This window comes from Pelodiscus sinensis, chromosome 18 (genome assembly GCF_052426305.1).
Source record: "Pelodiscus sinensis isolate ZL-2025 chromosome 18, ASM5242630v1, whole genome shotgun sequence".
Lineage (NCBI taxonomy): Eukaryota > Metazoa > Chordata > Testudines > Trionychidae > Pelodiscus > Pelodiscus sinensis.
In genome coordinates this window covers 11,871,360-11,898,771 of record NC_143069.1, presented here as the reverse complement: position 1 = coordinate 11,898,771, position 27,412 = coordinate 11,871,360, and the positions used below count along the sequence as shown (strand labels likewise).

The 27,412-nt window shown below is 57.9% G+C and overlaps 2 protein-coding genes across 2 annotated transcripts; one reads left to right on the top strand and one right to left on the bottom strand.

Annotated features, from left to right (window-relative positions):
* The first annotated feature begins 6,068 nt into the window (after positions 1–6,068).
* Positions 6,069–7,522, top strand: LOC149523225 (uncharacterized). The gene is made up of 2 exons (XM_089770365.1): positions 6,069–6,851; positions 7,047–7,522. Exons 1-2 carry the CDS (start codon positions 6,302–6,304, stop codon positions 7,520–7,522), a joined length of 1,026 nt encoding a protein of 341 aa, XP_089626491.1. The 5' UTR covers positions 6,069–6,301.
* Positions 7,523–11,499: 3,977 nt separating this feature from the next.
* Positions 11,500–26,712, bottom strand: LOC149523224 (uncharacterized). Its single transcript, XM_089770396.1, has 10 exons — positions 26,280–26,712; positions 25,894–25,997; positions 25,456–25,578; positions 24,584–24,651; positions 24,368–24,473; positions 24,002–24,097; positions 23,731–23,835; positions 23,205–23,340; positions 22,881–22,975; positions 11,500–11,517 (listed from the first exon to the last, which is right to left on the bottom strand). The coding sequence occupies exons 1-10, from the start codon at positions 26,710–26,712 to the stop codon at positions 11,500–11,502; spliced, it is 1,284 nt and encodes a 427-aa protein (XP_089626522.1).
* Positions 26,713–27,412: the final 700 nt, after the last annotated feature.

The following is a 27,412-nucleotide window of genomic DNA, read 5'->3' as shown; positions in this document are numbered from 1 at the left end:
ACGGCGGAGCAGATACTCGATGTGCATCACGTCGGCCCGGGGGATGCTGGCGTTCTTCCGGAACTCAGCCTGGATGCGAGGCAGGAATCCCGGCTTCTCCCGGCCGGTGCGCAGGAACTGCCTGTATAGGCTCAGGACGTGCTTCTGCAGCTTGCTATGCCGGGCCATGGTGCGCCTGGGGAGCCCTCCCAGGCCACGGGGGGGCCAGCGCCACGAGGCAGGGGCTGGAAGTGAACAGAGGCGGAGATGTTAGAGCAGCATCTCATTCCCAGATGCGCCTGTGCGGGCATTTCCATGCACTTTTCACCCCCACCTGCTAGGGTTACCAGATGGTTTAAAAAAAATACCGAACAGCAGGGGCCGGGGGGGGGGGGGCGGGACTGGCTGGAAGAGAGGGGGTGGGGGGAACCGGCCGCCGGGAAGCAGGGCTGGCTGGGAGGGGGCTGGAGGGAGCGGGGCTGGCCGGGGGGCAACCAGCCGTCGGGAAGCGGGTCTAGTTGGGTTGAGGACCAAGAGGTGGGGGAACCGGCCGGCAGCGCTGCAGAGATGTACCAGAGCCTGGGTCGGATTCATCTTTGGTGGGCCCTGGCTCCTAGACCATAGACACACTCCGCCCCCCCACCTCCCCGGAGGCCCTAGGGAAAATGGCACCCCGGCCCCGTGGACATGGTGCCCTCTCTGTTTCCCTTGGCCCCGTAGGCACTAAGCTCCACTCCTGCCGCCCAACTCCTACAAGGCCCGACGGATTTCTCTGTGGCCCCCGACCCAAAAAAGGATCCCCCCAGCCCTGTGTTAGGGGATATGAGGGAGTCTGGCTGGGACGTAAGTGCAAATAACTCTGCTCTTAGCAGCTCTGAACCGATGGGCTCTGCCCTGTGCCCCAACCAAGAACCCTAACATAAGAACGGCAGTACTGGGTAGCCTGTCTGCTGACAGTGGCCAGCACCAGGTGCCCCAAAGAGGGTTGACCAAAGACAATGATCAAGCGATTTGTCTCCTGCCATCCTTCTCCAGCCTTCCACAAACAGAGGCCAGGGACACTATTTCTATCTCTTGGCTAATGGCCTTTTATGGACCTAACCTCCGTGAAATTATCTAGCTTCTCTTTAAATCCTGTTATAGTTCTAGCCTTCACAGTCTCCTCTGGCAAGGAGTTCCACAGGTTGACTACACGCTGTGTGAAGAAGAACTTTCTTTTATTAGTTTTAAACCTGCTACCCATTAACTTCATTTGGTGTCCTCTAGTTCTTCTATTATGGGAACTAATAAATCACTTTTCTTGATTCACCCTCTCCACACCACTCATGTTTTTATAGACCTCTATCATATCCCCCCTCAATCTCCTCTTTTCTAAACTGAAAAGTCCCATCGCTTTAACCTCTCGTCATATGGGACCCGTTTCAAACCCCTAATCATGTTAGTTGCCCTTTTCTGAACCCTTTCCAAGGCCAAAATATCTGTTTTGAGGTGAGGAGACCACATCTGTACACAGTATTCAAGATGTTGGTGTCCCATAGTTTTATACAGGGGCACCCTGAGTTACCAAACCACATGACACTGCCCATTAAAAACCCACCAGGACTTACCCAGCGTTTATATGCAGAGGTCCCGCACCAGCAGCAATCTGCACTGGACAGGAAACCATCCGCCCAGCACGCGCGGGAAATCACAGGAACCCAGCCTGGACGGTCCGATGCCCCAGCCCTGACAGAAGAAAATCAAGGTGTGCTTGAAGTGCCACGCCCACCATCCCTTGGTCCTCTGGGGCATTCGGCACATCCTGCTGGGTGAAAGGGCCGGTCACAGCTCCAGGGTCTGTCACACTTCAGGGCCTTTGCCAGCTCCTATTCACCGGGGTCAGGCAGATAATCGCCCCGAGCTTTCCCAGCACTTTTCAGCATCAGCTCTCAAAGGGGGGCAGCGTGACCCCCATGGGAGCAGGGGAATGTCAAAGAAGGAATGGGGCGGGGCAGGGGAGGCAGCCAACGGCTTCTCCTAATTCAGTGGTCCCCAACCATTTGAGGTTTCCCGGCGCCAAGGGGCGTGGCCGTTTGCCCGCAGGGCGCCCTGGCGCGGGGACCCCCATTGTGCACCTGGGGGCGGGGACCCCCCCATAGCCACATTCCCGGGCAGGGCCCCCCCATAGCCACATTCCCAGGGCCGCCCCCCCCCACAAGCACTGCACGCCCAGGGCCGGGCCCCCCAAGCGCCGCGCGCCCGGGACCGGCGCTCTCCCCCCAAGCACCGCGCGCCCGGGGCCTGCGCTGGCGCTGACACTCTCCCCCCCAAGCACCGCGCGCCCGGGGCCGGCGCTCTCCAAGCGCTGTGCGCCCAGGGCTGGCGCACCCTGCAAGTGCCGCACGCCCGGAGCCTGCGCTCCCCCCATGCGCCACGTGGCCATAGCGCGGGCAGCCAATCTGCGGCGCCCCCGGGGCCGGCGCTCACCGTGCACCATGCGCCCGGGGCCAGCTCCGGCACCGCACATGCGCCACGTGCCCGGGGCCAGGCCAGCCCTGAGCACTTGGCGGGCGCATACAAATGCGGGCACCGTGTTGGGGACCACTGTCCTAATGTTAGCAGTGGGGACACCAAGTTCGGAAGTGAATGGTTAACCAGTAAGCCGGTTATGGTTAACCAGAGGGGGCTGGAGCAGCCCTCCACCAGCCATAGGCAGAGGGCACTCTGGCACGCCACGGGTAGGGTTGCTCAGCAGTCACAGCAGTGTGCCAAGGGGGTAGGTGTGTGGGCTGCTCCAAGCCCATCTTTAACACGTCCTACGTGTCCCATTTAATCGGTTAACTGGTTCAACATATTGTTAAACTGGTTAGCTAATTAAATGAGATTTTACATCCCTGGCACCAAGGTGGCTAAAAGTAGGGTTGAATTGGGACTAGAAATTCCAGGATTTTGACTTTTTTTTCCTGATCACACACAGTTCTGCAAATAAATTCACGTTTTGTTTAGATTTTGACTTTTTTTAAATGTAGTACGGTGGATTACGGAAGATAAACTTTAAAGAGACCAAACAAAGAGTCATTTCAGGAATGGAAAACTACATTTTAATGTTCTGAAATGGTGGAGTTTTCCCCTTCCAAACAAAAGGTCACTAAAATCAGCATTTTCCAATGGAAAAACATCCCCTCAGAAAACTTCCTTCCAGCTCTAGTTAAAACGGACGTATTTTGAAGTGTATAATCAACCTCTGGAACTCACTGCAAAAGGATATTAATGATGGTGAAGGAAAGGGGAGGGAATCATAGAATCATAGAGCTGGAAGAGACCTCAGAAGGTCATCAAATCCAGCCCCCTGCTCTAGGCAGGACCAATCCCAACTAAATCAACCCGGCCAGGGCTTTGTCAAGCTGAGACTTAAACACCCGCTGTGTACAGCCTGTCTGATCCCTTCTGGGGAAGCATGGGTGGGAAGAAAGAATTAGACAGGGTTAGACAAACCCGTAGGTCTTGGTTGACTTCGTCCTGCTTCAGGGCAGGGCGCTAAACTTGGGGACTACTCTAGTCAGACCAACATTTCAATCAATCTTGTCAAGAAACAGGCAAAAAAAAAAACCCAACCCAAAGCAGGGAGAAACACGTTCCTTGGTTTGTAAACACAGACACAGAGAACAGCTCCTTCCGTTAGGGGGGGTGGGAATAAAGAAAATAATCCCTCGCCCCCTCCCCTTCCTATTTGGTCCTAAAGGATGAAGATTTGTGCAGGCTGCGGGGGCAGGACTGATACTCAGGGAACGGGGAGCATGGGGGAGAAGGGGGCAGCTTGCTTACAATCCAGGGGCAACCCCGTGTCTCGGGGCTGGCCCAGCAGAGGCGGGATTTCTGCAGCGCAGGGGGACACGAGGTGAAACAAGCAGCGACTCGGCCGATTGGGGCTTGTTATTGTAGGGTCGCATTGAAGCAGACACTGGCACCAGCGTCGCCTCCAAGAGCGAGGGGAGTGCGCGGCCTGGTAACCCCGGACGGACCCGGACCTGGACCCCCCTGCGCTGGGGGGCCAGGAGTCACCGCCCCCCGCCCCTCACCTCCGCCTCCTGCCTGCTCGCAGCTCCCGGGCCCGCGGCAGCAGCTGTGCCAGCCGGCTCCGAATGTTGAAACACCAGCAACATTAGCCCTCGCTTCCCATTGGCTGGAGGGCCCCAGGGGCGGGCGCAGGAAAGGGGAAGCTCCGCCCTTCGAGGGCCACGTGGGCCGGCAGTGGAAGTTGCAAGTCAGCTGGAGGAGAGAGGGGCCCGGCCCGGCCTGCGCACGTGGCTTTCACCGCAGCGCTCACCTGCCCTCACGCCCCACGCTCCTGCTTTTCCCTCCCTGCGTTGTTCGACCCAACCCTCACCCAGGCATCCACCCAGTTCACCCCGATTCTCACCCCTTTTTAAACTTGTTCCTAAGAAACCCCGATCGGTTCCTGGGAAATTCCCAACAACTCTTATCAGTGGTGCCTGTTACATACCAGCTGGGTTTTCCCTTTGATATTTACATACCCCCTGCCTCCTTTTTTCGCCCCTCCCATTTTTTCCTCCCCTGTTCATTTTGGTTCTGGACATACAACACTCCAGTCGTCTGAAGAAGTGGGCTATGCCCAGGAAAGCTCATGATCCCATTGGCACGGTTTGTTAATCTTTAAGGTGACTATATGTTGTGTTTTAAGTTTTTCCTGTTACAGACTCACTCAGCTACCCCTCTGAAACTCGTGGGCTCTGTCTACACTGCAGGCTTCTTGCACAAGAACTGTTTTGCAGAAGAGTTCTTGTGCAAAAGGTCTTCCATACGAGCGCGTCCACACTGCCATGTGCTTTTGCAGAAGAGATGTGCTTTTGCACAAGAGCATCCATAGCAGTGTCGACACTCTCTTGCACAAGAAAGCTCTGATGGCCATTTTAGCCGTAGGGGTTTTTTGCGCAAGAAATTCATGTTGCCTGTCTACACTGCCGCCTTCTGGAAGAGCTCTTGTGCAAGAGGGCTTATTCCTCGTGGGGAGAGGAATAACTCTTCCGGAAGAAGCCCTGTTTGCTGATGCTGTACTGTAATACTTGTGCAAAAACACGCACGCAGTGTAGACACTCTGGGTATGTCTACACTACCCCGCTAGTTCGAACTAGCGGGGTAATGTATGCATACCGCACTTGCTAATGAAGCCCGGGATTTGAATTTCCCGGGCTTCATTAGCATAAGCGGGGAGCCGCCATTTTTAAATCCCCGCTGCTTCGAACCCCGTGTAGCGCGGCTACACGGGGCTCGAACTAGGTAGTTCGGACTAGGGTCCTATTCCGAACTACCGTTACTCCTCGTGAAACGAGGTGTACCGGTAGTTCGGAATAGGCACCCTAGTCCGAACTACCTAGTTCGAGCCCCGTGTAGCCGCGCTACACGGGGTTCGAAGCAGCGGGGATTTAAAAATGGCGGCTCCCCGCTTATGCTAATGAAGCCCGGGAAATTCAAATCCCGGGCTTCATTAGCAAGTGCGGTATGCATACATTACCCTCCTAGTTCGAACTAGGAGGGTAGTGTAGACATACCCTCTGCAAGTTTTTGCGCAAGAACAGCTGTTCTTGTGCAAAAAGCCTGCAGTGTAGACATAGCCTTAGAGGGGCAACCCCAACAGTCATTACTAACAAGGAGTCCTGTGGCACCTTGAAGATTTATTTGGGCATCAGCTGTTGCGGAGGAAAAGCAGGTCCAAGTGTTTTTTACCCCTGGAAGCGGATGCCCAAATACACGTGTTAGTCTTTAAGGTGCCCCAGGGTGCCTCTGTTTAAACAAGTGGAAGAGAAGGGCCTGTGTGCACCTCATAGGATGCCAGGCTAGACTGAAGATCACAATGGCCCTCTCTGGCCTGGAAGTTAATGAATGGTTACATCTGGCCAGGCTGCCTCTCTTTATGCTTGCATTAACTAACTGGGGGTATGTCTACACTAGAAAGTTAGTTCGAACTAACGGACGTTAGTTCGAACTAAATTTCCTAGGCGCTACACTAGCGGTCCGTTAGTTCGAACTTAATTCGAACTAACGGAGCGCTTAGTTCGAACTAGGTAAACCTCATTTTACGAGGACTAACGCCTAGTTCGAACTAGCTAGTTCGAACTAAGGGCTGTGTAGCCCTTTAGTTCGAACTAGTGGGAGGCTAAGGCTTCCCAGGTTTCCCTGGTGGCCACTCTGGCCAACACCAGGGAAACTCTATAGCCCCCCTCCCGGCCCCGGAGCCCTTAAAGGGCCACGGGCTGGCTACTCACTTTGTGCCAGTTGCAAGGCTGCAAGCACCCGTGCCTGCACAGCCTGCACCTGCCACACCATGAGCCAGCCATCCGAGGGTTCCCAGCCCTCCACTGCTCCCCACGACCAGCCTGGCGGCTCCCGGGAGCCTGCCCGGGGGCGCAAAAGGCGGGCGCCCGCCTGGTCAAGTGCGGAGATCGTGGACCTCATCGAGGTTTGGGGGGAAGCCTCCAATGTCCACGATCTCCGCACTAGCCACCAGAACGCGGCCGTCTATGGACGCATGGCTGCCAGTCTGGCCGCCAGGGGCCACCAGCGCAGCCGGGAGCAGGTGCGCTGCAAAATTAAGGACTTGCGGCAGTCCTACTCCCGGGCCTGCCTGCCAGGGGCTGACCCGGAGGCCTGCCCCCACTTCCATGCCCTGGACCGCATCCTGGGGCCTCATGCCGTCCCTGCCCCCCGGGACGTGATTGACCCCGGGGCAGAGGGACCGCTCCTGGAGACGGAGGAGGAGGAGGAGGGCTCTGAGAGCCAGGAGCCTGCCGCCAGCCTTCCCAGGACCCGGGACCCCCGAGGCACCCCACAGAGCCGCTCGCCTGCATCATCAGAGGCCGGGGAGGCGTCCACCTGTGAGTACCCTCGTGTTCCCCTTATGTGTACGGGGGGCTGGGGCGAGAGGGAGCCCCGGGACCGTGCGCCTGGGCCTTGCCCACCACGGAGCAGCAGCTGGGGATCCTGCAGGGGCCCTGGCCTTGCAGAGGGGAGCTGGGTTTCACACACCTGGGCCCCTGGGGTCATTGACCGCTGGTCTTCTTGCACCACAGCTGCAGCACCGGGGCCTGCAGGGCGCACCACACCGCCTGCAGCAGCCGCCCGTGCCCGGGCAAGCAGGACAGCCAGGAACCAGGAGGACTACCAGAGGCGGCATCTCCGGTTCCTGGACCGACAGCTCCGTCTCCAGGACCACTGGGTCCAGGAGGACCTCAGGCTGCGCCAGAGGAGTCTGGAGGCCCTGGAGGAGCAGGGCCGTGCCCTGCGAGGCCACCTCCAGAGCCTGCTGGACCGCTTTCCATTTCCTCCTCCCCCTCTTTCTCCCCCTCTTGCTCCCCCTGCTCCCCCTCTTTCTCCCCCTCTTGCTCCCCCTGCTCCCCCTGCTCCTCCTGCTTCCGCTCCTGCTTCCGCTCCTGCTTCCTCCACACCCCCTGTCCTCTCTGCCCCCCCCTCCACAACCATTCCCCACCGACGCCCCCGGACCCGCAGTGTGGCGAGACGGGAGAGGCAGCCGGACTCCCACCCCTGAGCTTTCCTTTCCCTTCCTCCCTTCCCTCCCCTCCCCTTCCAGCTCCCTCGTCCCAGGTTTCCCCCTCCCTTCTCCCACCTTCATTCCTCCCTCCCCCCACCCCAGTTCTGTGAAATAAACAGACGTTTTTGTTGGAAAAACAGGTGTCTTTATTTGACAGTAGGTAGGGAGGGGAAAGGGGAAGGGGAGGGTAGGGTGGAAGAAGGCCCCGGTGGGGCATGCAGGGAGAGGTCAGTCCTCCTCCTCCTCCACCTGGAAGCTCTCCCGCAGGGCTTCCCGGATCCGGATGGCCCCCCGCTGGGCTTCCCGGACGGCGGCGGTGCGGGGCTGACCGTAGTGTCCAGCCATGCGGTCAGCCTCAGCCATCCAGGCTGGCAGGAAAGCCTCCCCCTTCCGCTCACACAAATTGTGGAGCACACAACATGCCGCCACCACGGGAGGGATGTTGTGCTCGGCCAGGTCCAGACGGGTGAGGAGGCATCGAAAGCGGGCTTTCAGTCGCCCGAAGGCCCCCTCCACCACGATGCGGGCCCTGCTCAGCCTGTTATTGAAGGCCTGGCGGGAGGGATTGAGGTGCCCCGTGTAGGGCTTCATGAGCCACGGCTGCAGTGGGTAGGCGGCATCCCCCACCAGGCAGACGGGCATGTCCACGTCCCCGACCCTGATGTGGCGGTCGGGGAAGAAGGTCCCGTCCTGCAGCCGCTGGCACACGGAGGAGTTCCGGTACACCCGTGCGTCGTGTGCTTTGCCGGACCAGCCCACATTTATGTCCGTGAACTGTCCCCGGTGGTCACACACGGCCTGCAGGATGACGGAGAAGTACCCCTTGCGGTTCACGTACCGGGACGCCTGGTGTTCCGGGGCACGGATGGGGATGTGCGTCCCGTCGATGGCCCCCCCGCAGTTGGGGAAGCCGAGGGTGCCGAATCCCCGGATGACGGCATCCGGGTCGGCGAGGCGGACCACCCTGCGGAGCAGCACCCGGTTGATGGCCTTGACCACCTGCGGAGAGAGACACAGCAAAGCGTCAATCAGTGGGGCGCCCGGGTGGCTGGGAGCGTGCGTGCCCTGGCAGTGCCCCGGGCCCCACTCCCGGAAGCAACCCCCCTGGCGGCGTGTAGTACGGCCGGGACAGCCCGACCCCTCCGGTGCGGGGCGCTTTCGCCTCCTCCCGCCCCCCCCTTTGTCCCTGGGGCGGCCCATCCCCTCCTCGCAGCCCCCCTCCCCCCCGGCTCGGTGGCCGACGAGCGCCGTACCTGCATGAGCACTGCTCCGACAGTGGATCTCCCCACGCCGAACTGGTTCCCGACGGATCGGTAGCTGTCCGGCGTGGAGAGCTTCCAGAGGGCGATGGCCACCCGCTTCTGGAGGGGGATGGCGGGCCTCATGCGAGTGTCCCTTCTTTGCAGGGCAGGGGCGAGCCACTCGCAGAGCTCCAGGAAGGTGTCCCTCCTCATCCTAAAGTTCTGGGTCCACTGTCGGTCATCCCAGCGCTCCAGGACGATGCGGTCCCACCAGTCGCTGCTGGTGTCCAGACGCCAGATGCGGTGGGGCACGCCGGTGCCGGGGCGCCGCCGCGGCTCCTCCACGGCCCCCAGGGCGGCCAGGCGGAGAGGCAGGGGACTGACGTTCCCCAGGTGGTGCCAGGCAGCCTCGAGCCATTGCTGGCAGGCTTGCAGCAGCAAGTCCAGAAAGTGCACCAGAAGGTGCAGGGCGAGCCGTGGCTCCATGTTGCCACCTGCGGCAGTCCCCCCCGAAGGGAAGCACCGACACAGACGGGCACAGAGACCGACGCTTTGCTGTCCCTCGGCGAGGTTGGCAAGCAAGCAGGAAAAGCTGAGAACCGGCTGTCCAGGGGGGTCCCTTTAAGCACGAGCCTCAGATAGCCTCAGACAGCAGCCACACAAAGCAACTGCTGACCTGATGCCCTGCCAGAACCGGTTTCAGCTGCCCTTAAATGCCCCCCTGCGTCCAATCAGTGTGGACGCGCTAGTTCGAACTAGCAAAACGCTAGTTCGAACTAGTTTTTAGTTCTAGATGCGCTAGTTCGAACTAGCTTAGTTCGAATTAACTAATTCGAACTAAGTTAGTTCGAACTAGCGCTGTAGTGTAGACGTACCCCCAGTGATTGTCCTGACTTCGCTTTTCACGCAGCTCATGAAGCCCAGCTGTGCGCTGAGAGCCGTCTGGTTCATCTGTCTCTCCAGCTGGCTCTTCTGGGTGACGATAATGTTTCGTACCACTGTGATAGTGAGCCGTATGGCAGCTGCTGCAGAGACGCTGACAGCCGTCACCCCAATGCCTTCCACGACAGCTATGGCGTCTCCCGAGGCATCCCCTATGGGGATCCCAAACACTAGGAGGAGACCACCCACCCCAATAGCTACCATGATCAAAAGGATCACAGCCACCCACAGCGGGAGGAAGAGGAACTTCTTGCTAACCCATTCCTGATCCCCTGGTCTTTCGATGATGCTACATTTCCTGTCTATGGTCCTGTAAATGCTCATGGGTAGGAGACCAAAGTGGCTTTCGATGCCGTCGCACAGTGTGGTAATGAGGCCTGCCCAGAGCTGGTCGCAGCCCGCGTACTCCCAGGCGCTGAAATGGATGAAGACGTGTTTCACGTTCCTTCTCCACTTCTGCTGCTCCGTCAGGACCGGCCGGTAGAAGATCATGAGTAACAGGAGCTTGAGTAGATCCCGGCCAGTGTTGTCACGCTGCATCTTCTGCGTCCGCTGAAATTCCTCCTGGTCTTTCTTCTTCGATTCGTTTTCCATGTTCTCTGAGATAAAAGAGGAAGATATGTTAGGTACCTGGCAGTGCCTTAAATCTCTCCTCCTGAAGGGTCTTCCAGCTTCACAATCCCTCCCTTCTGGGAAGCAATCAAGAATGGGTAGCTCTTGGCAAAGCCATCCTTAGGATTGATGGGATCCTACACCGTTCTATTAAACTGGTGCCCGTCTCCCGAAAAGCAGCCCAGATGGATGTTGAATTTTTAGCGATGTGATTTTATAATCCTCATCCACACACTAATAAACAAACACATTTTAAACTAAGGTCCTGTCGACTCTCACAGTAAATTCAGCAAACATTTAGCAGAGGTTGGCAAATGCCTGTTAAATGGCTTCATTACCATGTCGTTGATGTTCTGCCAGTAGCTCGAGCAGACTTTGTCACTTGTAAATTAACTAGATCTTCTAGAACTTCTGCTGCTGGAGGAAGCAGAGCCACAGACCATGGATAGGAAGAGGCAGGTGGGTGGAGTGGACATGAAAACCCAGTGCTGCTCCAAATTTTCAGGTCCCCTATGCGATTGCATAATCGGCAAATGAGTACGGGTGGCTCTGGCTCTTTGGAGATGGTTGTCATCCACTAATCCCCATCCCCACAAGGTTCCTTCCCCGTCTTACGTTCCCCGGGGCAGTACTCACCCTTGATTTTGTGTAAGAGCAGGTTTTTGCAATGTCCCCATGGTGCATAAAACCCAGCAGTCACTGGCGTGGGCACAGTGTACAGGGCCTTCGCTAAAGCGAGGCAGTAGATATCCTCCTTGGTCTGGAACCCTGCAACGGGGATGAGGTAAAACACGAAGATTAGCCTCACCGAGCGCATCCGCAGTGGATGCTCAACAGTGTCTCCGCTAATATTTTTCGGTTCAAGGTACTAGGTACAAGGGGAGGGAGCAAACAAATGTCCGAAACCAGACAAGTTTATTTTAGGCTATAAATATTGGGGTGCCTGGCCTTACCCCCTTTGCATGGCCGAAGGGACAACAGAGACTTACTGACTGAATTGCTCCTCATCCTGGAGCACTTGAGTTGGTGCACGCGTAACCGCAAATCCAGGGCACTAGATCTGTGACTACACAGCTATAAACCTGGCCAAGTGCCTCTGTCACCAGACGGTGTCTGTGGTCGGTCTTTGTGCATAACAGCGAGATCTGCAGCAGGAGCAGGCTGCGTTACCTGCTCTGATCACTGATCACACCAGAGCTCCAAGAACAGAAGCACTGAGCCACGCTGCTGAGGCAACCACATCACAGCTCTTAACACTAGGAGCCCGTAAGTACTCCTGTAGACCCTGCTTTCGCTGGCATTAAGCCAAACAGCGTCCACAGAGCCCCCTGGCACTCCTGCGCCCTGCTGTGCAATGCAGAGGGAGAGATGGAGAAGAGAAAGGCCCACGTGTTCCTTTGCCCTGGCCCAGGCTAGCCTATGCCACTTCCCATGGTTCTGTGGGCCAGACTTGCAGGGCGGGGAAAAGAGATGTAGAGGTCATGGTGGGTAATCAGCAGAACATGAGCTCCCATTGTGGCGTTGGGGCTTAAAAAGCTATTGTAATTCTGGGATGTATAAACAGGAAACGCTTGAGCAGGAGTAAAGAGGTTGTCTCGCTTCTGTGATGGATGGGAGGCCCACTGTTCTTTTCTGAACATCCCAGTATTCAGTGACTAAAGGGTTAAACCTAGCTAGCTAGAAAGTGTTGGCAGGGAGCCAGGAGCACCAGTGAGAAGAAAGAGTTCAGATCTGCATTAAAAGGGAATCTGTCTGCTGTTTTTCTTTGTGAGTTTAATCCTGGAGCTGTGGAAGGGGATGAGGGGGGGGATGAATTGAACTGGGCAGGGACATCATGCCTAAAAAAAAGAATACCTGGGCCTAGAATTGGACTGGACCTTGGAAGTGTGGATACTTGAGTAGATAGAGAATGTATATTTAGATGCGATCAGGTTATTTTTTTGTTTTGTTGTTTGGTTAAACTCCTCTGTGCTAAATCCATATCCCCTCCTCTCCCCACTATAACTTTAAACTGAATCCCAGGGATGCAATTGTCTGTGTTTTAATCTGTTCTTTTCTCAGTTGCGCTATAACTCCTAGCAGCCAAGTCAGCTTTACAAATGAATACCTTTTTGTTTTCTTAATATAATCACCTATTTTAAGGCTATGATCTGATTTTGTATCCTGGAAAGTAATAGGAGGTCTGTGTATACCTGCCTAAGACTAAGAGGACAGCTATCAGAAATTACAGTTTGTTTTCATTTTTCTTTTTTTCTTTCCAAGTGCTAAATAAAGGGGAATAATCACATCCCTAGATCTGCTGGCAATGCTCCTCCTAATGCAACCTAATATGCCATTAGCCTTCTTGGCTACAAGGGCACACTGTTGACTCATATCCAGCTTCTCATCCACTGTAACCCCCAGGTCCTTTTCTGCAGAACTACTACTTAGCTGGTTGGTCCCAGGCCTGTAACAATGCTTGGGATTCTTCTGTCCCAAGTGCAGGACTCCGCACTTGTCCTTGTTGAACCTCATCAGATTTCTTTTGGCTCTTGTGTAAAAGAGTTTGGGGTACCCTTCTGGAATACGTTCCCAAGTGACTTCTTCCTGCGTTCAAGAAGAAAAAGTTTTTTTCCACTTGGGTAGAGGCAGCAACCCTCCTAAGCTCAGGGAATCTGTGACCTTGGGGAGTTTTGAAGCAGAAGCCCATAGAGACACGGTATTTTAAGGTCTCTTTTGGGCCCACACCTTCTGCACTCCAAGTGCCAGAGTGGGGAACCGACTTAGCCTCTTTATTCGGCACTTGAACTTCTGCTGCTGGAGTTCTGTGCCCAGCTCTGGTGACCAGAATTCCAGATGGATGTTGATAAATTGGAGAGGGGTCATGTCAAGGCTGTTTCCCACTCTGGCACTCCAAGTGCAGAAGGTGGGGGCCCACAAGAGACTTTAAAATACCCTGCCACTGGAGGCTTGTGTTGGTGTTGCTGCCATCATCCAAATGCACAAACCCCTTTGAGAACCAGACAGGCGCATTTCAGAATTCCCTCCTGTGGGGTACCTTCCTTGTCCTTGACACTCCCTCCAGAGAGAGCTTGAAAACCTGTAATTTCTCCTAGAAGTATGGCTTGCTGTCTTAGGCACGTGCATACAGAACCTTCCGCCCTCTAGGATGCAGGAATCAGATCATGGTTTTAAAAATGTGACGTCTATTAACAAAACAAATACACTTGGTGAAACATTACTTAGAATCATAGAACCATAGAGCTGGAAGAGACCTCAGGAGTCATCAAGTCCAGCCCCTGCCCAAGGCAGGACCTATCCCAACTAAATCAACCCATCCAGGGCTTTGTCAAGCCAAGACTTAAAAACCTCTAGGGATGCAGATTCCACCACCTCCCGAGGGAACCCATCTCAGTGTTTCCCTACCCTCCTAGTGAAATAGTTTTTCCTAATATCCAACCTAGACCTTCCCCATTGTAACTTGAGACCATTTCTCCTTGTTCTGCCATCCGTCACTACTGTGAACAGCCTCTCTCCATCCTCTTTGGAACCTCCCTTCAGGAAGTTGAAGGCTGCTATCAAACCCCCCTCGCTCTTCTCTTCTGCAGACTAAACAAACCCAAATCCCTCAGTCTCTCCTCATAGGTCATGCGCTCCAGCCCCCTAATCATTTTGGTCGCCCTCCGCTGGACCCTCTCCAATGCGTCCACATCCTTTCTATAGTGGGGGCCCCAGAACTGGACACAATACGCCAGATGTGGCCTCACCAGAGCCGAATGAAGGGGAATAATCACTTCTCTGGATCTGCTGGCAATGCTCCTCCTAATGCACCCTAATATGCCATTAGGTTTCTTGGCTACAAGGGCACACTGTTGACTCATATCCAGCTTCTCATCCACTGTAACCCCCAGGTCCTTTTCTGCTGAACTGCTACTTAGCCAGTCGGTCCCCAGCCTGAACTATGCTCGGGATTCTTCCATCCCAAGTGCAGGACTCTGCACTTGTCCTTGTTGAACCTCATCAGATTTCTTTTGGCCCAATCCTCTAATCTGTCTAGGTCACTCTGGACCCTATCCCTGCCCTCCAGCATATCTACTGCCCTCCAGCGTATCTACTTGGTTGCTAGGTGTTACAAAGAAACTGAAAAAAGAAAGGTTAAAACACAGAAAATCGCTTCCCTGGGATTCAGTTTGAAGAGTTCTAGGGTAAAGGGGGATAGTTACATGTGCTTAGCAAAAAGAAGTCCAACAAACTAAAAAAATAAAGAAAATAACCTAGTAGCGTCTGACTAAAAATTCCCTGTTCTACTCACATCTCTCTTGTTTCAAGATTTAGTCTTTCCCTAGCCAAGAAAGTCGCTGGATTCTGCTTGCCCAGGTTCCTGGCTTAATTCACATCTTCCAGGCATGATCACACAACAGGCACATCACTGCTTCCAATTCAAAACCCCAAATTCTGTTTCCATTTTCTTTCCTGGCCTCCTGTCAACTCGCTTCCTGCTTCTCTAGCATTCCTGGAGACTTTCTAGGACCTTTTGTCTATGGTTTCAACCTTTCCAGGCAAGACAGTTAGGGTTAAGTCCCAAGACTTTCAGGCAACCGTCTGCTTTTGACACGACCTGCCTGTTTCTCTTCAGCTAACTCTTGCTTACTTTGGTTCAGGCCTCAGGCCTTACACCAGGCCCATGCTTCAGGCCCATCCTTTCTAGTACAGGATGTAGCCTGGTAACAAAGCCCTGACTGTGGTATCAGGAAACCTGGGTTCTATTCCTGCCTCTCCCACAGGTTGGAGAGGTTATTCCCTGTCTGTAAAATAAGACTAATGATACTAACCTTCCCTTTTTAGACCTACACACAGCAACTAGGGATTTTTATTAACTACTCAAATATCGGTGAGCCTGGCTCGCTAGATGAACCATCCGGTTCCTCTTGGAATCATGTTAAATGCTTGATCCCCATGACCAAAGTCTCAGATACTGGGAGAAGTGACACGGGGGAATAAAAGCTGCTGTCTGAGGTAAACTACCTGGCAGGAATCCCCTGGAATGGGAGCCATCGCTACCAGGAGCCCAGGAATAACAAGACTCCAAAAGTCCAGCTGCCAGGCAGTTTGACCATCTCCTTCAGGCCAGTGGCCCAGAATTCCAGGACATCTTTGGGCCTGGGTTTAAAAAGAGGCAGCACCGTGTGCTCAGCCCCTTTTTATCCATCCCCTTTCCCTCCATTGGCACGCAACCCTCAAATGGCCAAAGGTTTCCCTTTCCCTCCCTCCTTGGTTAAACAAGCTGGTTAAACAGCTCGAGGTGATGGAGTGATAAGCACCCACTGACAGAGTCGCTCGGGTTGCAGGGCCAGCGTAAGTCCGCTTTTAAAACTGCCGGCCATAGCTGCAGCTACGGGAGGGGACTCTAGCAAGGGCCTGGAACAAGGAACAGGGCTCCACTCCTGCATGGGATTCGGGCTTCCCCCAGGCAGATGCTCTGTTGCTGCTTTCCTGTCTCTCCCTTCTCCAGGTGGAAGGGGACGGTTAGCCAGTGTTCCCTGCAAGCTGAGCTCTTGGGCGGCCAGCCAGGAGACATTCAAATGCTGCCCAGTTTGCTAGCCGGTAGCATGTGTTTCTAGTGGTGGTGCATGTGGTGTACTGGGTGTAGACATAGATCTTGTTGTTATAGTAACTGCGTTAGGTCACTGGGGGTCAGCCCAGCTGGTTTGGGTTTTTTCTAGCTAGCTCCGTGCTATGCAATAAAATGGACACTTGCAACTACTCAAGCTCTCTGTATTTCCACTGATTTCTTCCCATGCTGTGAAACTCCACGTGACGTAACAGTGCACATCCGTGCATGCCTTGGTGCACATAACAAAATGTATTCCGCACAGGAGTGGGGGAAAAAGTAGAGGCATTATTGCCGCTAGCTCCTTACTGAAACTCAGTGAAAGGCAGGGGAAATGAGAGATCAAGATCCTGAGACTGACAGTCCCCAGGAACAACGGGGAGAGGCTAAAGTCCCAGTTCAGCCTGACTGGCAGAGCAGGGAGCCAGGAGGGAGCCAGGGTCGGCAGAGTGGGACTGAGCTAAGGAGAGAGCAGGGGCCCGCACTGAGCTGGGGAGCAGGGCTGGCCTCGGGGAGGGAGAAGGGGAGGCCGGGGTCAGGATCGGGGGCAGTGCGACTGGCCTCAGGGAGGAAGGGGGGGTCAGGGGCAGCATGACTGGCCTCGGGGAGGGAGAAGGGGGGGCCGGGGTCAGGATCGGGGGCAGTGCGACTGGCCTCAGGGAGGAAGGGGGGGTCAGGGGCAGCATGACTGGCCTCGGGGAGGGAGAAGGGGGGGCCAGGGTCAGGATCTGGCCCTTCCCCCCCAGAGCTGCTTCCCATCCCCTCTTCCTTCCAGCCAGTTCCTGCCCCCCCCCCAGCCAGTCCCTCTTCCTCCCTCCCCCCTGCCCAGGATCAAGTGTGTCCGTTTTTTGGGGGGAGGGTCTACCTCGCAACCCTACGAGTCAGACCCAGCGCAGGCACCAAGTGATGGGGACTGCCGGAACTTTGGGAACCTGAGTCTGCGGGGTGGGGGTTTGTGGCAGGTCAGGAGATGAAAGGGGAAGGCACTAAGGGACAGGGTGTAGGAGACAGACAAATGCCAGGGGGCCAAGTGGAGACAATGAGGAAAAGGACAGGAGGGGAGGTGTCAGTGGGGGGGGGGGGACAGGATGATGCTAGGAGAGGAGAGGGGAAGGGCTTTGGGGGCTAGAGGGGAGAAGGGGAGGTGCTGGGAGAAGGCTTGAAAGAAGGGGTGGGCATGAGGAAGGCGGAGATGGAGCAAGGCACGTGTAAAGGCACAGGGGCATGAGGGGAACGGGGGCAGAGGGTGGTGAGGGAGTGGGCAAAGTGGGTAGGGGCAGTGAGGGAAGGGGGAGGCACCAAGAGGGTGCAAGGGTAAGGGAAGGTGCAGGTGCCAGGGAGTCCGGGGGGTGAAGCAGAAGGGCAGACACCTGCAGGGGAGGGACCAGCAGCAGAGGAGAGAGGCAGGACAGGTGTGTAGAGGGAGGTGTTAGAAGAGGGGATGAGGAGGGGTAGCTCACATGGTCAGAGTGGGGCTACTGGAGGAGTGGGCACAGGGGGAGAGAGAAAGGCTGCTGGAGGGGGCAGGTCTCGGGAAGGCCGAGGGCAGTGAGAAGGGCAGGAGTCAGGACAGCAGAGGTGGGTGAGGGGTTGGGGGGGCAGTAGGCACCAGGGGAGCTGATGGAGGAAGGGAAGGAGACAGGGCAGCAGAGGGGAAAGGTAAGTGGTTCATAAGATATTTATGAATAACTTGGGTGCCACCATGGCACATCCAAACAAGCCACACTCAGTACTGGTGCACAACACAAAATGTATTGTGCTCATGGGAGGAAACTCTTAGAGGGAACACTTCCCCCAGCCTCTCCACCCCCCAAGTTAATGTCACACACATGGGTTAATGCAATTGCAGGATTGTTGCATGAGGGGGGTTTGGTGAGGGCCAAACTAATCCCTATTGGTAAGTGGATGGTGGGAAAAGTCCTTGGGGGGGGGAGGTCACATGACACCTTTTATTTCTGGTCATGTGTCCATATTGCCCTGAAAGTCTTACCTCCAGAGGCGTGGCTAATGGGGGTCAAAGAGTACATTTAAAAACATTCTTTGGGTGCACACCCTAATGAAATGTGCTGCGCACGCCAATGGGCAGAGAGCAGATCCAGTCCTGGGAGCAGGGCTGCAGCCACAGAGTTGTAGACGCCACCCAGAAAGCAGATCCGCATGCTGGGAGCAGGGCTGCAGCCACAGAGTTATAGACGCCGCCCAGAGAGCAGATCCGCATGCTGGGAGCAGGCCTGCAGCTGTAACCCACCCACCTGATGTGGGTCACTATCCTATGGAGTGGCACTGAGACCACTTCCAGCAAGCAGTTATTACAAGGGAGCTCTTCAGCCTATGCTGAGAGGCAACTGACTTATAACTCAAGCTGTAGCAGCTCCTGCCCTAAGCTCCAAAAGTCCCAGGTTCTAATCCACCTGGTGGCAGTTGCACAGCCATGGAAGCAGAGGGGCCAGGGAACCCTCTGTACAGGACTCCCCCCCCCCCCCCCCCCCCACACCCACACCCTTGCTTCCTGGAATCAGCCACCTAGGTGAATAAAGCTGGAAACCCCCATGCCTATAGCTGTGCGCCTTTGCTTTCAATAGCTACAGCCATTCTAAAGTGCCCAGATCTCACAACAGAAAGGAGACGTCCCAATGAGCTGCTAAGCTGTGCTGCCTGCCACGGACAAGTAGCTCCAAGAGGAGCAAGTGCTGTTGACTCTGGAGCCTAATGATGGTGGTGTCTTCCAGCCATTTTCAGATTAGTACAGCTGTGAACCAGGTGCCAGCTGGCCATAGGGTCCCATAGACCTGGCTTGTGCAGCCTAACCTGATAACCAAGCAGTCCATCCATTACTAGCCAGCCGATTACCTTGGGCATGGGAGACCATCGCACTCGTAATTCCTGGGGCCTTCACGCACTGACAGGGCTTGACTTGATCGGCCAGCTAGGGAGAAAGAAATAAACAGAAGGCAGAGGAGTCACCAAGAGATCAGAAGACCAGCACGATGCCTTATAGGCCGTTCAGCTGTGAAGAGTCACCAAGACAGGGCAGGTGATGCTAACCTGAGTTAGTCCATTAGCTGCGGCTAGGCTGGGCCACGAGAGGAGAGACAGGCAGTAAATCTGCAGCTGTCAGACCATAAGGAGGACACGGAGGTTTCGAAACCAGCTCAGAGAACAGGGCTGGGTAAGATGCAACCTACCAAACACTGTGATCTGGCCGCTTTCTGTTTAGATCCTGCTGCCCATGCCGCCGAATTCTAAGTGGGGACTCAGGCAGCAGGATCCAATTTTAAATGATTCACGGCTCATGGTTACAGCAGGGGCAGGAGCCACGAGCCCTTTAAAAAGCTGTAGCCACGCTGGACAGCTGCCAGTAGTGGCAAAGCTGTGAGCTCTTTTCTGTGCTTTTAATTGAAAGCCTCAGCCACGGAGAACTCTGAGGGTGGGCTAGTCCACAACACCGCCCCTTCTGCCTCAGGCTCCGCCCCTTCTGTGGGTGGAGCCGGCCTATGACCCCATACCAAAATCCATTAAGTGGCCCCCTTCTGAAAATTATCGCCCAGCCCTGTCACAGAATCATAGAAAAGTCTGAGTGGAAGGGACCATGATAGGTCCAGTGTTTCGCAAACTTTTTTTATAATGTACCCCCTTTAAAAAAAATGTGTAAGTACCCCCAGTACCTACAGTTTTCAGACACACACAATTTTTTTCTACCGTTGCAACACATTTGTTTAAACAACTGCATCGTAGCCGGGCGGGCGATGGCATTTTTGGGTGTAAAAGGTACAAAAAGAATAAAGCGCTGTCAAACTGAAAACTAAAATTCAGTTTTCTCCAAATTTCAGTTGTGTTGACGTGTCCCCCAGACATCTCTTGAGTACCTTTAAGGGGACTCGTACCACTGGTCGAGAAGCACTGATCTAGTCCACCCCTGCACCGAGACAGGACCAAGCATGTTTGTCTCACCTCTTGGCTCCTAGGACACGGCTTGAACTAACGCACTTGGAAAGACATTATCGTATATACGCCCAAAGTGCTTCGTCTCAGTGTATTACCATAAAATCTAACTGACCAAACTCTGACCTTTCATTTCCCTGTCACTTGGCCAGCCACAGCCTCACAAGCCTTCGGCATCGATCTCAAAGCCTTCGTCACGCTTTTACACACCTGTGCTGACACGCTTGTGAGCCAGGCACACTTGTGCGACACGTCCCAAAGCACTTGCTCCAGGGCATTACATCGCACTTGCCTGCCTTTGATGGACAGGGAAAGGGAGACCTGAAAGGCCTCTCCAAGGTCACCAGTGCGAGAGTGAGCGCAGAATTGAGGAGCAAGGGTCTAACACACAACTCTGTGCCTTAGTCACTAGGTGGCATTAGATTAGAACCCGGGAGTTCTTACACCCAACCCCCTGCCCCCTCCACTAGGCCATGCTGCTGGCCTCCCGCCTCTCCCCCAGGGCTTGGAGACAGACGGGAGGCTGGAGCCAGCCTGCGCAGAAGGGGCTGTAACGCTTACAGCTCGTTCATGACACTGCCCCTGCGCAGCCCCTCTCAGATCCACACTCGGAACCCACAAGAAACACCCCAAGAGCAGAGATGAAACCGCCACTCACCTGCAGCCCAGCTTCCAGGAAGGGCAAAGCAAAAGCGGAGCTCGCGGATTCCAGCCCAGCCTGGCACCTGCTTCCTGAACTTTGGCCCCTTTCCTCCAAGATAGCAGGAGGCTGCTCTGGGCCTTTTGTGCCCACGACGGGGCAGAAAAGCAAACTCAGCTGTTGGTTCCATCTTGCGGGCAGAGCCCCGGCAGACAGTGGCAGGCGGGGGTATCGACTGACCCTCCAACCCAGGATATTCCCCCCACACCTGGATTCGCTTCCTAGTCATCCCCATCTCCCTGCACGATCCTTGTTTCTCATCCCGCCGGTCCGAGAAATTGTCAGAGCAGGTTGATCCCGACCTTGCCAAGGGCTTAGGTTACATCACAAGGCTTTGCCGCCACAGCTGGCTTGGCTTGGGTGTGTGGCAAAAGCCCCCCCCCCCCCCCCCCCCCCCCCCCCCCCGCTGGCACAGCTATTCTGGCAAAGCCGCCAGGGCAAATGGCAACTCTGCCGAAAAGCATCTGCTGGCTTTAAGCTCCCTGCGAGCTGTTCTCATCGCTCAGCCATCACCACCACTGCCCTGCCTCTGTCCTGCTCCTCATCCCCGCCCCCACTCCTATCCCCTGCTCTCCTCCATCTCCTCCCCCTTCCCTTCTCCTGCCCCTCCCCATTTCCACCTGCCCTGCCCATCCCCGTCCTCTCCCTCCCCCCGTCTGTCCCCCTCTTATGTGAGGGCTTTGCTGGAAACGCCCCCCCCCCCAAGCCAGGGAGATCTCCCCTCCGGGAACAATTCAGCCCCCCCCATCTCGCTCCCTCCACTCCACAGTATTTCCTCCATTCCCCGCAGTTGAAAATTGAGCTCCCCCATCCCCTCAGGTGACAGTCGGGCTCCCCCATACGCAGCTGCCTAGGTAGGCACCTCCGCAGCCAGAGCCTGCCCCTGGCGCCCACGTCCCCTCCCCGACTGCCTGTCCCAGGCGACCACCTGAACCTGCGTCCCCCATTCCCTCAGATCACAGCTCCCTCCCTGACCCTGCACCCCCCGACACCCCTCCCCCAGGCCAGACTCCTCTCTGGCACCCGCACCCCCTCCCCCAAACCCTCTGCTCCCCCTTCACCCAGGTCACAGCTCCCTCCCTGACCCTGCACCCCCCCGACACCCCTCCCCCAGGCCAGACTCCTCTCTGGCACCCGCACCCCCTCCCCCAAACCTTCTGCTCCCCCTTCACCCAGGTCACAGCTCCCTCCCTGACCCTGCACCCCTCTAGAGCCCCTCCCCCAGGCCAGAGTCCTCTCCTGCGCCCATACCCCCTCCTGGACCCTGCACCCCTATCCACCGCCCCAGATCATACCCCCCCCCCTGCACCCAGGCTCCACCCCTAAGCTCCCTTCTGCACCCAACCACCCCGTCCCAGACCCCAAAGCCCTCGGTAGAAATGTGGCCCTTGATCAGTTGCCAAAATGGCCCCCCCATTACAAATTATTGACCAAGCCTGATCCAAATGTTTTTTGAAACATTGTTTAATGAGAATGTAAATACAATTCAATACAATTGGGAGGGTTGGGGGGAGGGGGACGCAGCTGCTGGCTCCTCAGTTCTTGCTGCTCTCACTGGGTGTCTTCCTGCTGCAAGGGAAGCAGAATCCGTCACATTCATCCCTGGGGACTCAGGGGAACTGGCCCCCCAGCATTTCCACCCTCCTCCCCCCTGCTCTCAGGTCACCCCCCGTCAGGCCCGCAGGGTGAGCTCCTGACCCCCCCCCCCCCCAGAGCTCCTGACACCTCGGCCCCCTCCCGCCTCCTAGGACAGTTTCTGTGTTCAGAGCCTCCCCCACCCCCAGGGACGCTCGCAGGGGCAGGAGGGATTCTGCCAGCAGGGATGTGGGGTGGGGGCAGCCTGAGGAAAGGGGCGGGGGACTCCCTGAGGGGATGGGAAGGAGACCCTGGCCCTGCCCCACTCTCCTGATCTGCTCCGGCTGCTCACCATGTATTCCAGGAGCTGATGGGCCTGCCCATGCAGGGCGTGGGCCAGGACCAGCCCGGCCTGGCTGGGGCGCCGCAGGGGGGAGCGGGCAGCGAGCAGAGCCTTGTCCAAAAAGCAGTTCTCCTGCTCTGGTGTAAAGAGCTGCCCAAAGACCTGGAATCAAGAGCACAGGAGGTTTCAGCTGACGGCCCAGAGCCCGGCCCCAACTCCTGGGGCTAAAACAGCTTCCTCCTCCCCCAAACTCCCTTCCAGACCCTGCACCCAGACGCTCTCCTCACCCGGCACCCCAACCCCTGCCCCAGGTCACAGCTTCCTCCTGCCCCCAAGACCCTCCTACCCCCACGAGGGCCCCAGCCAGCCCCACCCCCGAGCCCTGCCCTGCCCTGGCAGCGCGTCCTTACCTCTCCCACCCTCACGCTGTTGCTGTGAGCCAGGACCCATCTTTCTTTGTAGTAGTGTCTGCACCACAGGTCCTCTGCCTGGTGGATGTTGAGGCCTGCAAGAGACACAACAGGGTCATTCTGCTGGCAGGTCTGAGCCCTTCCCCTCCCACGGGTCCCTGCAGGCATCCCTGGGCAAATGGAGGGGCACAGGGGGCAGAAGGGGAACACAGAGGGACGCATCCCCCCTTGGGCCAGTCTGGGGGAAAAGGGCTGGGTCCCCTCCCCCCGCCGCCGGCACCCTCAGGGTGTCCCTGGGGCCCAGGTCCCGGCTGGGTTCCTTACCCCTGTGGTGCAGGAGGAGTTGATACAGGCTGTGCACCCCCTCCCGGGCCAGCCGGCTGACGTCTTCGGATGGGTCCGAAATAAAAAGGCCCAGCTGGGCCACGTGGTGACCCATCCTCGGCCAGTCGGCGGAGTTCTGAGGGGAGAGAAGAGGGGGGGTCCCTCAGCATCCTGGGGCTGCACGTCCCATGCAAACGGCCGCCGAGGCGGGTCTGAGCTCGGGGGACGGACAGAGACACCTCCCGGGGCGGGGGCGGGGCCGGCCTTGCGAGGAGACAACCCAGAGCAATGGCCCCGACTGAAGGGTCACTCCGGGGGTGGAACAAGGGGATCCACTGACGGCCACTCCCCAGTCCCCAGGCCCAGTCCCTCAAGAGCCCCCCTGAAGGGCCCAGGGTCGCCCCTCCCCGGGGAAAGGAGAACGCGGCCCATTCCCGGCCCATTCCCGGCCCTGCCTCTGCCTCCCGGGGACGCTCCCAGCCCCGCGCCCTGCAGCCCCAGACCCCCCGGCTCCGAGGTCACTTACGTCAAACCCCGGGAGGGTGGTGGCGACTCCCAGCAGGGCCGTGGTGCTGCCAAGGGCCCTGGCTCGCTCCTGGGGCAGGCGGGACTCCAGCCACGGGCTCAGGTGCTGGGGGGGAAAGAGGCAGGTCAGGACCCGTAGGGAGGTGCCGGTTCTGGGCAGAGCCTGGGGCTCCTCTCGGACTGTGCCCCCCCCAGCCACTGACACTGCTCCTCTCTCGGCCCCCCCCCCGAGGAAGCAGGGACAATGGCCCCGTCCCCCCCACGGGGCTCACCTCCATTATGAGCTGCAGCCGGGCGGTGTCTGGGGACTCGGCGAGGAGGCTCGCCAGTAGGGCCTGGAGGTCGTAGGGAAGGGCCCGGATGAACTGCTGCAAGACAAGGGGGAGCCCTGGGTCAGAGGGGGGTTGGGGAATCCAGGCCACCCGCTGGCTCCGGGGTGCAGCCTTGAGCAGGGTCTGAGCCGCCTCGCAGAGCAGGGAGGAGCCCAGGCTGGGCGTGGAAGGGACGGGCCCCCCGGGAGAGCAACGGGAACCCTGGAGGGAAGGATCCAAACCTGCAGCTTCTTCCCTCCCTCTGCCCCCCCCCCCTCCTCTCTGGAGCTCCAGCCCAGCCCGGGAGCAGGGCCCGGAGGGACGTACCTGAGTGTGGATGGGCTCCTGCTGCCAGTCCCCAGACACTGTCTGTCCCACGGCCGCCGTCAGCAGGGGGCTCAGGAGCTGGGCCCGCAGGGGAGGCTGCAAGGTGCTGGCAGGAGAGAGGGGCAGAGACTGTTAATTCAGCAGCAGGAGACAGAGACTTTCCCACTCCCTGGCCAGGGGATCAGCTCTGGGGGGAGTCGGAGGGGGGGTCGGTACCTGAGGCTGCAGGCGGCGTTGAGGCAGTCGGCCAAGACCAGCGGGGGGGGCGAGTCCTCCATGATCTCCTGTGAGACCCAAGGAGACAAAGGGGCGTGTGAGGCTGGGGCCCCCAAGAGACGCTCACGCGGCCAGCGCCCCCACCCAGCAGGATCCAACCCCACTGCCTCCCGCTGCCCTGTAGCCCCCCTGCCCGGCACAGGGCCCCTCCCAGCACCCCCCTCCCAAACCGGGACCAGCTCAATCCTTGTCCCCAGGCCGTCTCCTGCCCCTCACTGCCCTGGGGTATGTCTACACTACCCTCCTAGTTCGAACTAGGAGGGTAATGTATGCATACCGCACTTGCTAATGAAGCCCGGGATTTGAATTTCCCGGGCTTCATTAGCATAAGCGGGGAGCCGCCATTTTTAAATCCCCGCTGCTTCGAACCCCGTGTAGCGCGGCTACACGGGGCTCGAACTAGGTAGTTCGGACTAGGGTACCTATTCCGAACTACCGGTACACCTCGTTTCACTCGTTCGAACTAGCGGGGTAGTGTAGACATACCCCTGGTGACCAGCCTCTGAACCTCCTCATCCCTGCTCCCCAGGCGCATCCCCAGCAGCCCGCTCGGCTCCCTTCCAGCCCCCCATGGCCCGGGGAGACCCCTCCCTGTCCCGAATCCCCCTTCCTGTCCGGCACCCCACACCTGCCCCATTTCTGTGTCCCTCCCTCCTCCAGCATTCCCACCCACCCCTCCCCATGTCCACCTCCAGCCCTCCTGGCTCCACCCATCCCGTTTCCAGCACCCCCACCCGCCGCCATGGCCCAGGCAGACCCCTGTCCACCCCACATATCCCCTTCCCTCCTCCCGGCTGCCGCGACTCGCTTACAACGATCCTGGCCATCATGGTGTCCTTGCAGCAGCGCGGCGCCAGGGTGTCCTCGCCCCTTTGGAGGGCGGCGAGGCAGGCGATGGGGATGGCCAAGAGGAACCGCTGCAGGGCGGCTGGGCTCTGCACCCCAGAGAGAGTCTGTGAGCCTGGGGCCTGCCTGCCCCCCACGGACAGCTGCAGGGCTCAGGTCTCCCAGGAGTGGAGGTGGGAGCTGCTGGTTGTCCAAGCACCCACACTCCCCCCCCAACTGCTGCCTCAGGCTTGTGGGGGCCCAGCTGGTGCATGAAAAGAGCCCCCAGCTTGGGGGGTCCAGGTCATGCAGGAGAAGGGGCCCCAGGGGGATCCCCAGGGACAAGCCCCTCCCGGAGGGGGGGGGGACGTGCTGGGAAGGGGCCGGACAATCTCGGGTCCCCCCCGTGTGGAGAAGGTTCCTACCGTGTCCCGGGTGTGGAGCTGCTCTTCGATGTCATAGATGGCCCCTTCCTCCACCCGGGAGTCCACCCGCTCCTGGCAGAGCTCCGCCGAGGCGCAGGGGGGCTCTGTGCGGGAGGGAAGGGACCAGGGTGACTCCAGCGGCCAGCAGGGGTCACGCGCCCCCATGTCAGGGACCCAGGGCAGGTTGGGCCCCACACGCCCCTCGCAGGGACCCATCCCCCTGCCACCCTCACATCTGCCAACGCCCTCAGCAGAGCCCCACCAGGAACAAGAGAGCCAAGCAGCCCCCGCCCCCATCCATTGCCCTGGCTGCAGGGCAGACACTGGGGCTGCCCCCCCGGGGTACTGGGTGAGCCCCTGGGCCCAGCGTGTTCACGGCCCCTCACCTGGGTCTGAGCGGCTGCGCGAGGTGGCCCGGCTGCAGCTGGAGGCCCAGGCGCTGCTGCTGACGGACCTGGACCCACAGCTGCAGGGGCTGGTGCGGGGAGCGACGGGCTGGGGGCTCCCGGAGACTGGCAGGTCCCCGGGGGCCGGGCAGGGCGATGCCCCCTGGTGGTAATGGGGGCTGGGCTCCCGGGGCAGGTGTTTCTCTCCACAGAGGAGGCCCCGGAGCCACCCTACCCGGCTCCCCCGCTGGGCTGGGTCCCGCCTGCCCAGCCGCCTCTGGAGCCAGGTCCGGGGGGGCCTGGCCGGTGGGCGAGTCGCCCCGAGCTGGTGGGATCCAGCTTCCCCGCCCGCGGGGACGGAGAAGCTGCTCCCCACCGGCCCTGGGGCCATCTTCAGGGCTTTCTTGAACCACAGCCGAAAACGTTTGGCCATGCTGGAAATGAGGGGAGCAAAGGGGAGCTTGGGGCGCAGCCTGATGAACGAAATCCAGGGGTTCCAGCTCCCCAGAGCGACTGCCCCCAGCCCCCAAATGGCCCCTTGCTTATCGGTTCGGTCTTGCACAGGCACTGCAAGGACCTGAGGGTATGTCTACACTACCCCGCTAGTTCGAACTAGGAGGGTAATGTAGGCATACCGCACTTGCAAATGAAGCCCGGGATTTGAATTTCCCGGGCTTCATTTGCATAAGCGGGGAGCCGCCATTTTTAAAACCCCGCTCGTTCGAACCCCGTGCAGCGCGGCTACACGGGGCACGAACTAGGTAGTTCGAACTAGGCTTCCTAGTTCAAACTACCGTTACTCCTCATTCCACGAGTCTCCTGCCCATCAACAGCCCCTTCTTGGCCAATCAGGGGAGAATCTAAGGTGTGGGGGGTGGAGCGTTCTCCCCAAAGACACCGGCATAGACTTGTTCCAGCCCCACCTCCCCAGTCCCCACAATGGGGGCTGCATCCCCCACCCCACGGCTCCTGCAAACCACCCCCCGTCCTTCAGCTAGTCTGTTGGGTCCCAAGCTGGGGGAGGCAGCAAGGGAAGGTCACAGAGGAGGCAAGAACAGAGCAGAAATGTGGGGGGATGGAGGAAAAGGGAAACCAACCAGGAGAAAGCCCCAGTGGCGCTAAGGACGCAGCCC

Coding starts and splice junctions, on each gene's coding strand:
- LOC149523225 (XM_089770365.1), top strand. CDS start 6,302: ATGAGCCAGCCATCCGAGGGTTCCCAGCCCTCCACTGCTCCCCACGAC. Junction 6,852..7,046: donor GGCCGGGGAGGCGTCCACCT/GTGAGTACCCTC, acceptor CTTGCACCACAG/CTGCAGCACCGGGGCCTGCA.
- LOC149523224 (XM_089770396.1), bottom strand. CDS start 26,712: ATGGCCAAACGTTTTCGGCTGTGGTTCAAGAAAGCCCTGAAGATGGCC. Junction 25,579..25,893: donor AGCTCCACACCCGGGACACG/GTAGGAACCTTC, acceptor TCTGGGGTGCAG/AGCCCAGCCGCCCTGCAGCG. Junction 23,836..24,001: donor GGCTGCAGCTCATAATGGAG/GTGAGCCCCGTG, acceptor TTTCCCCCCCAG/CACCTGAGCCCGTGGCTGGA.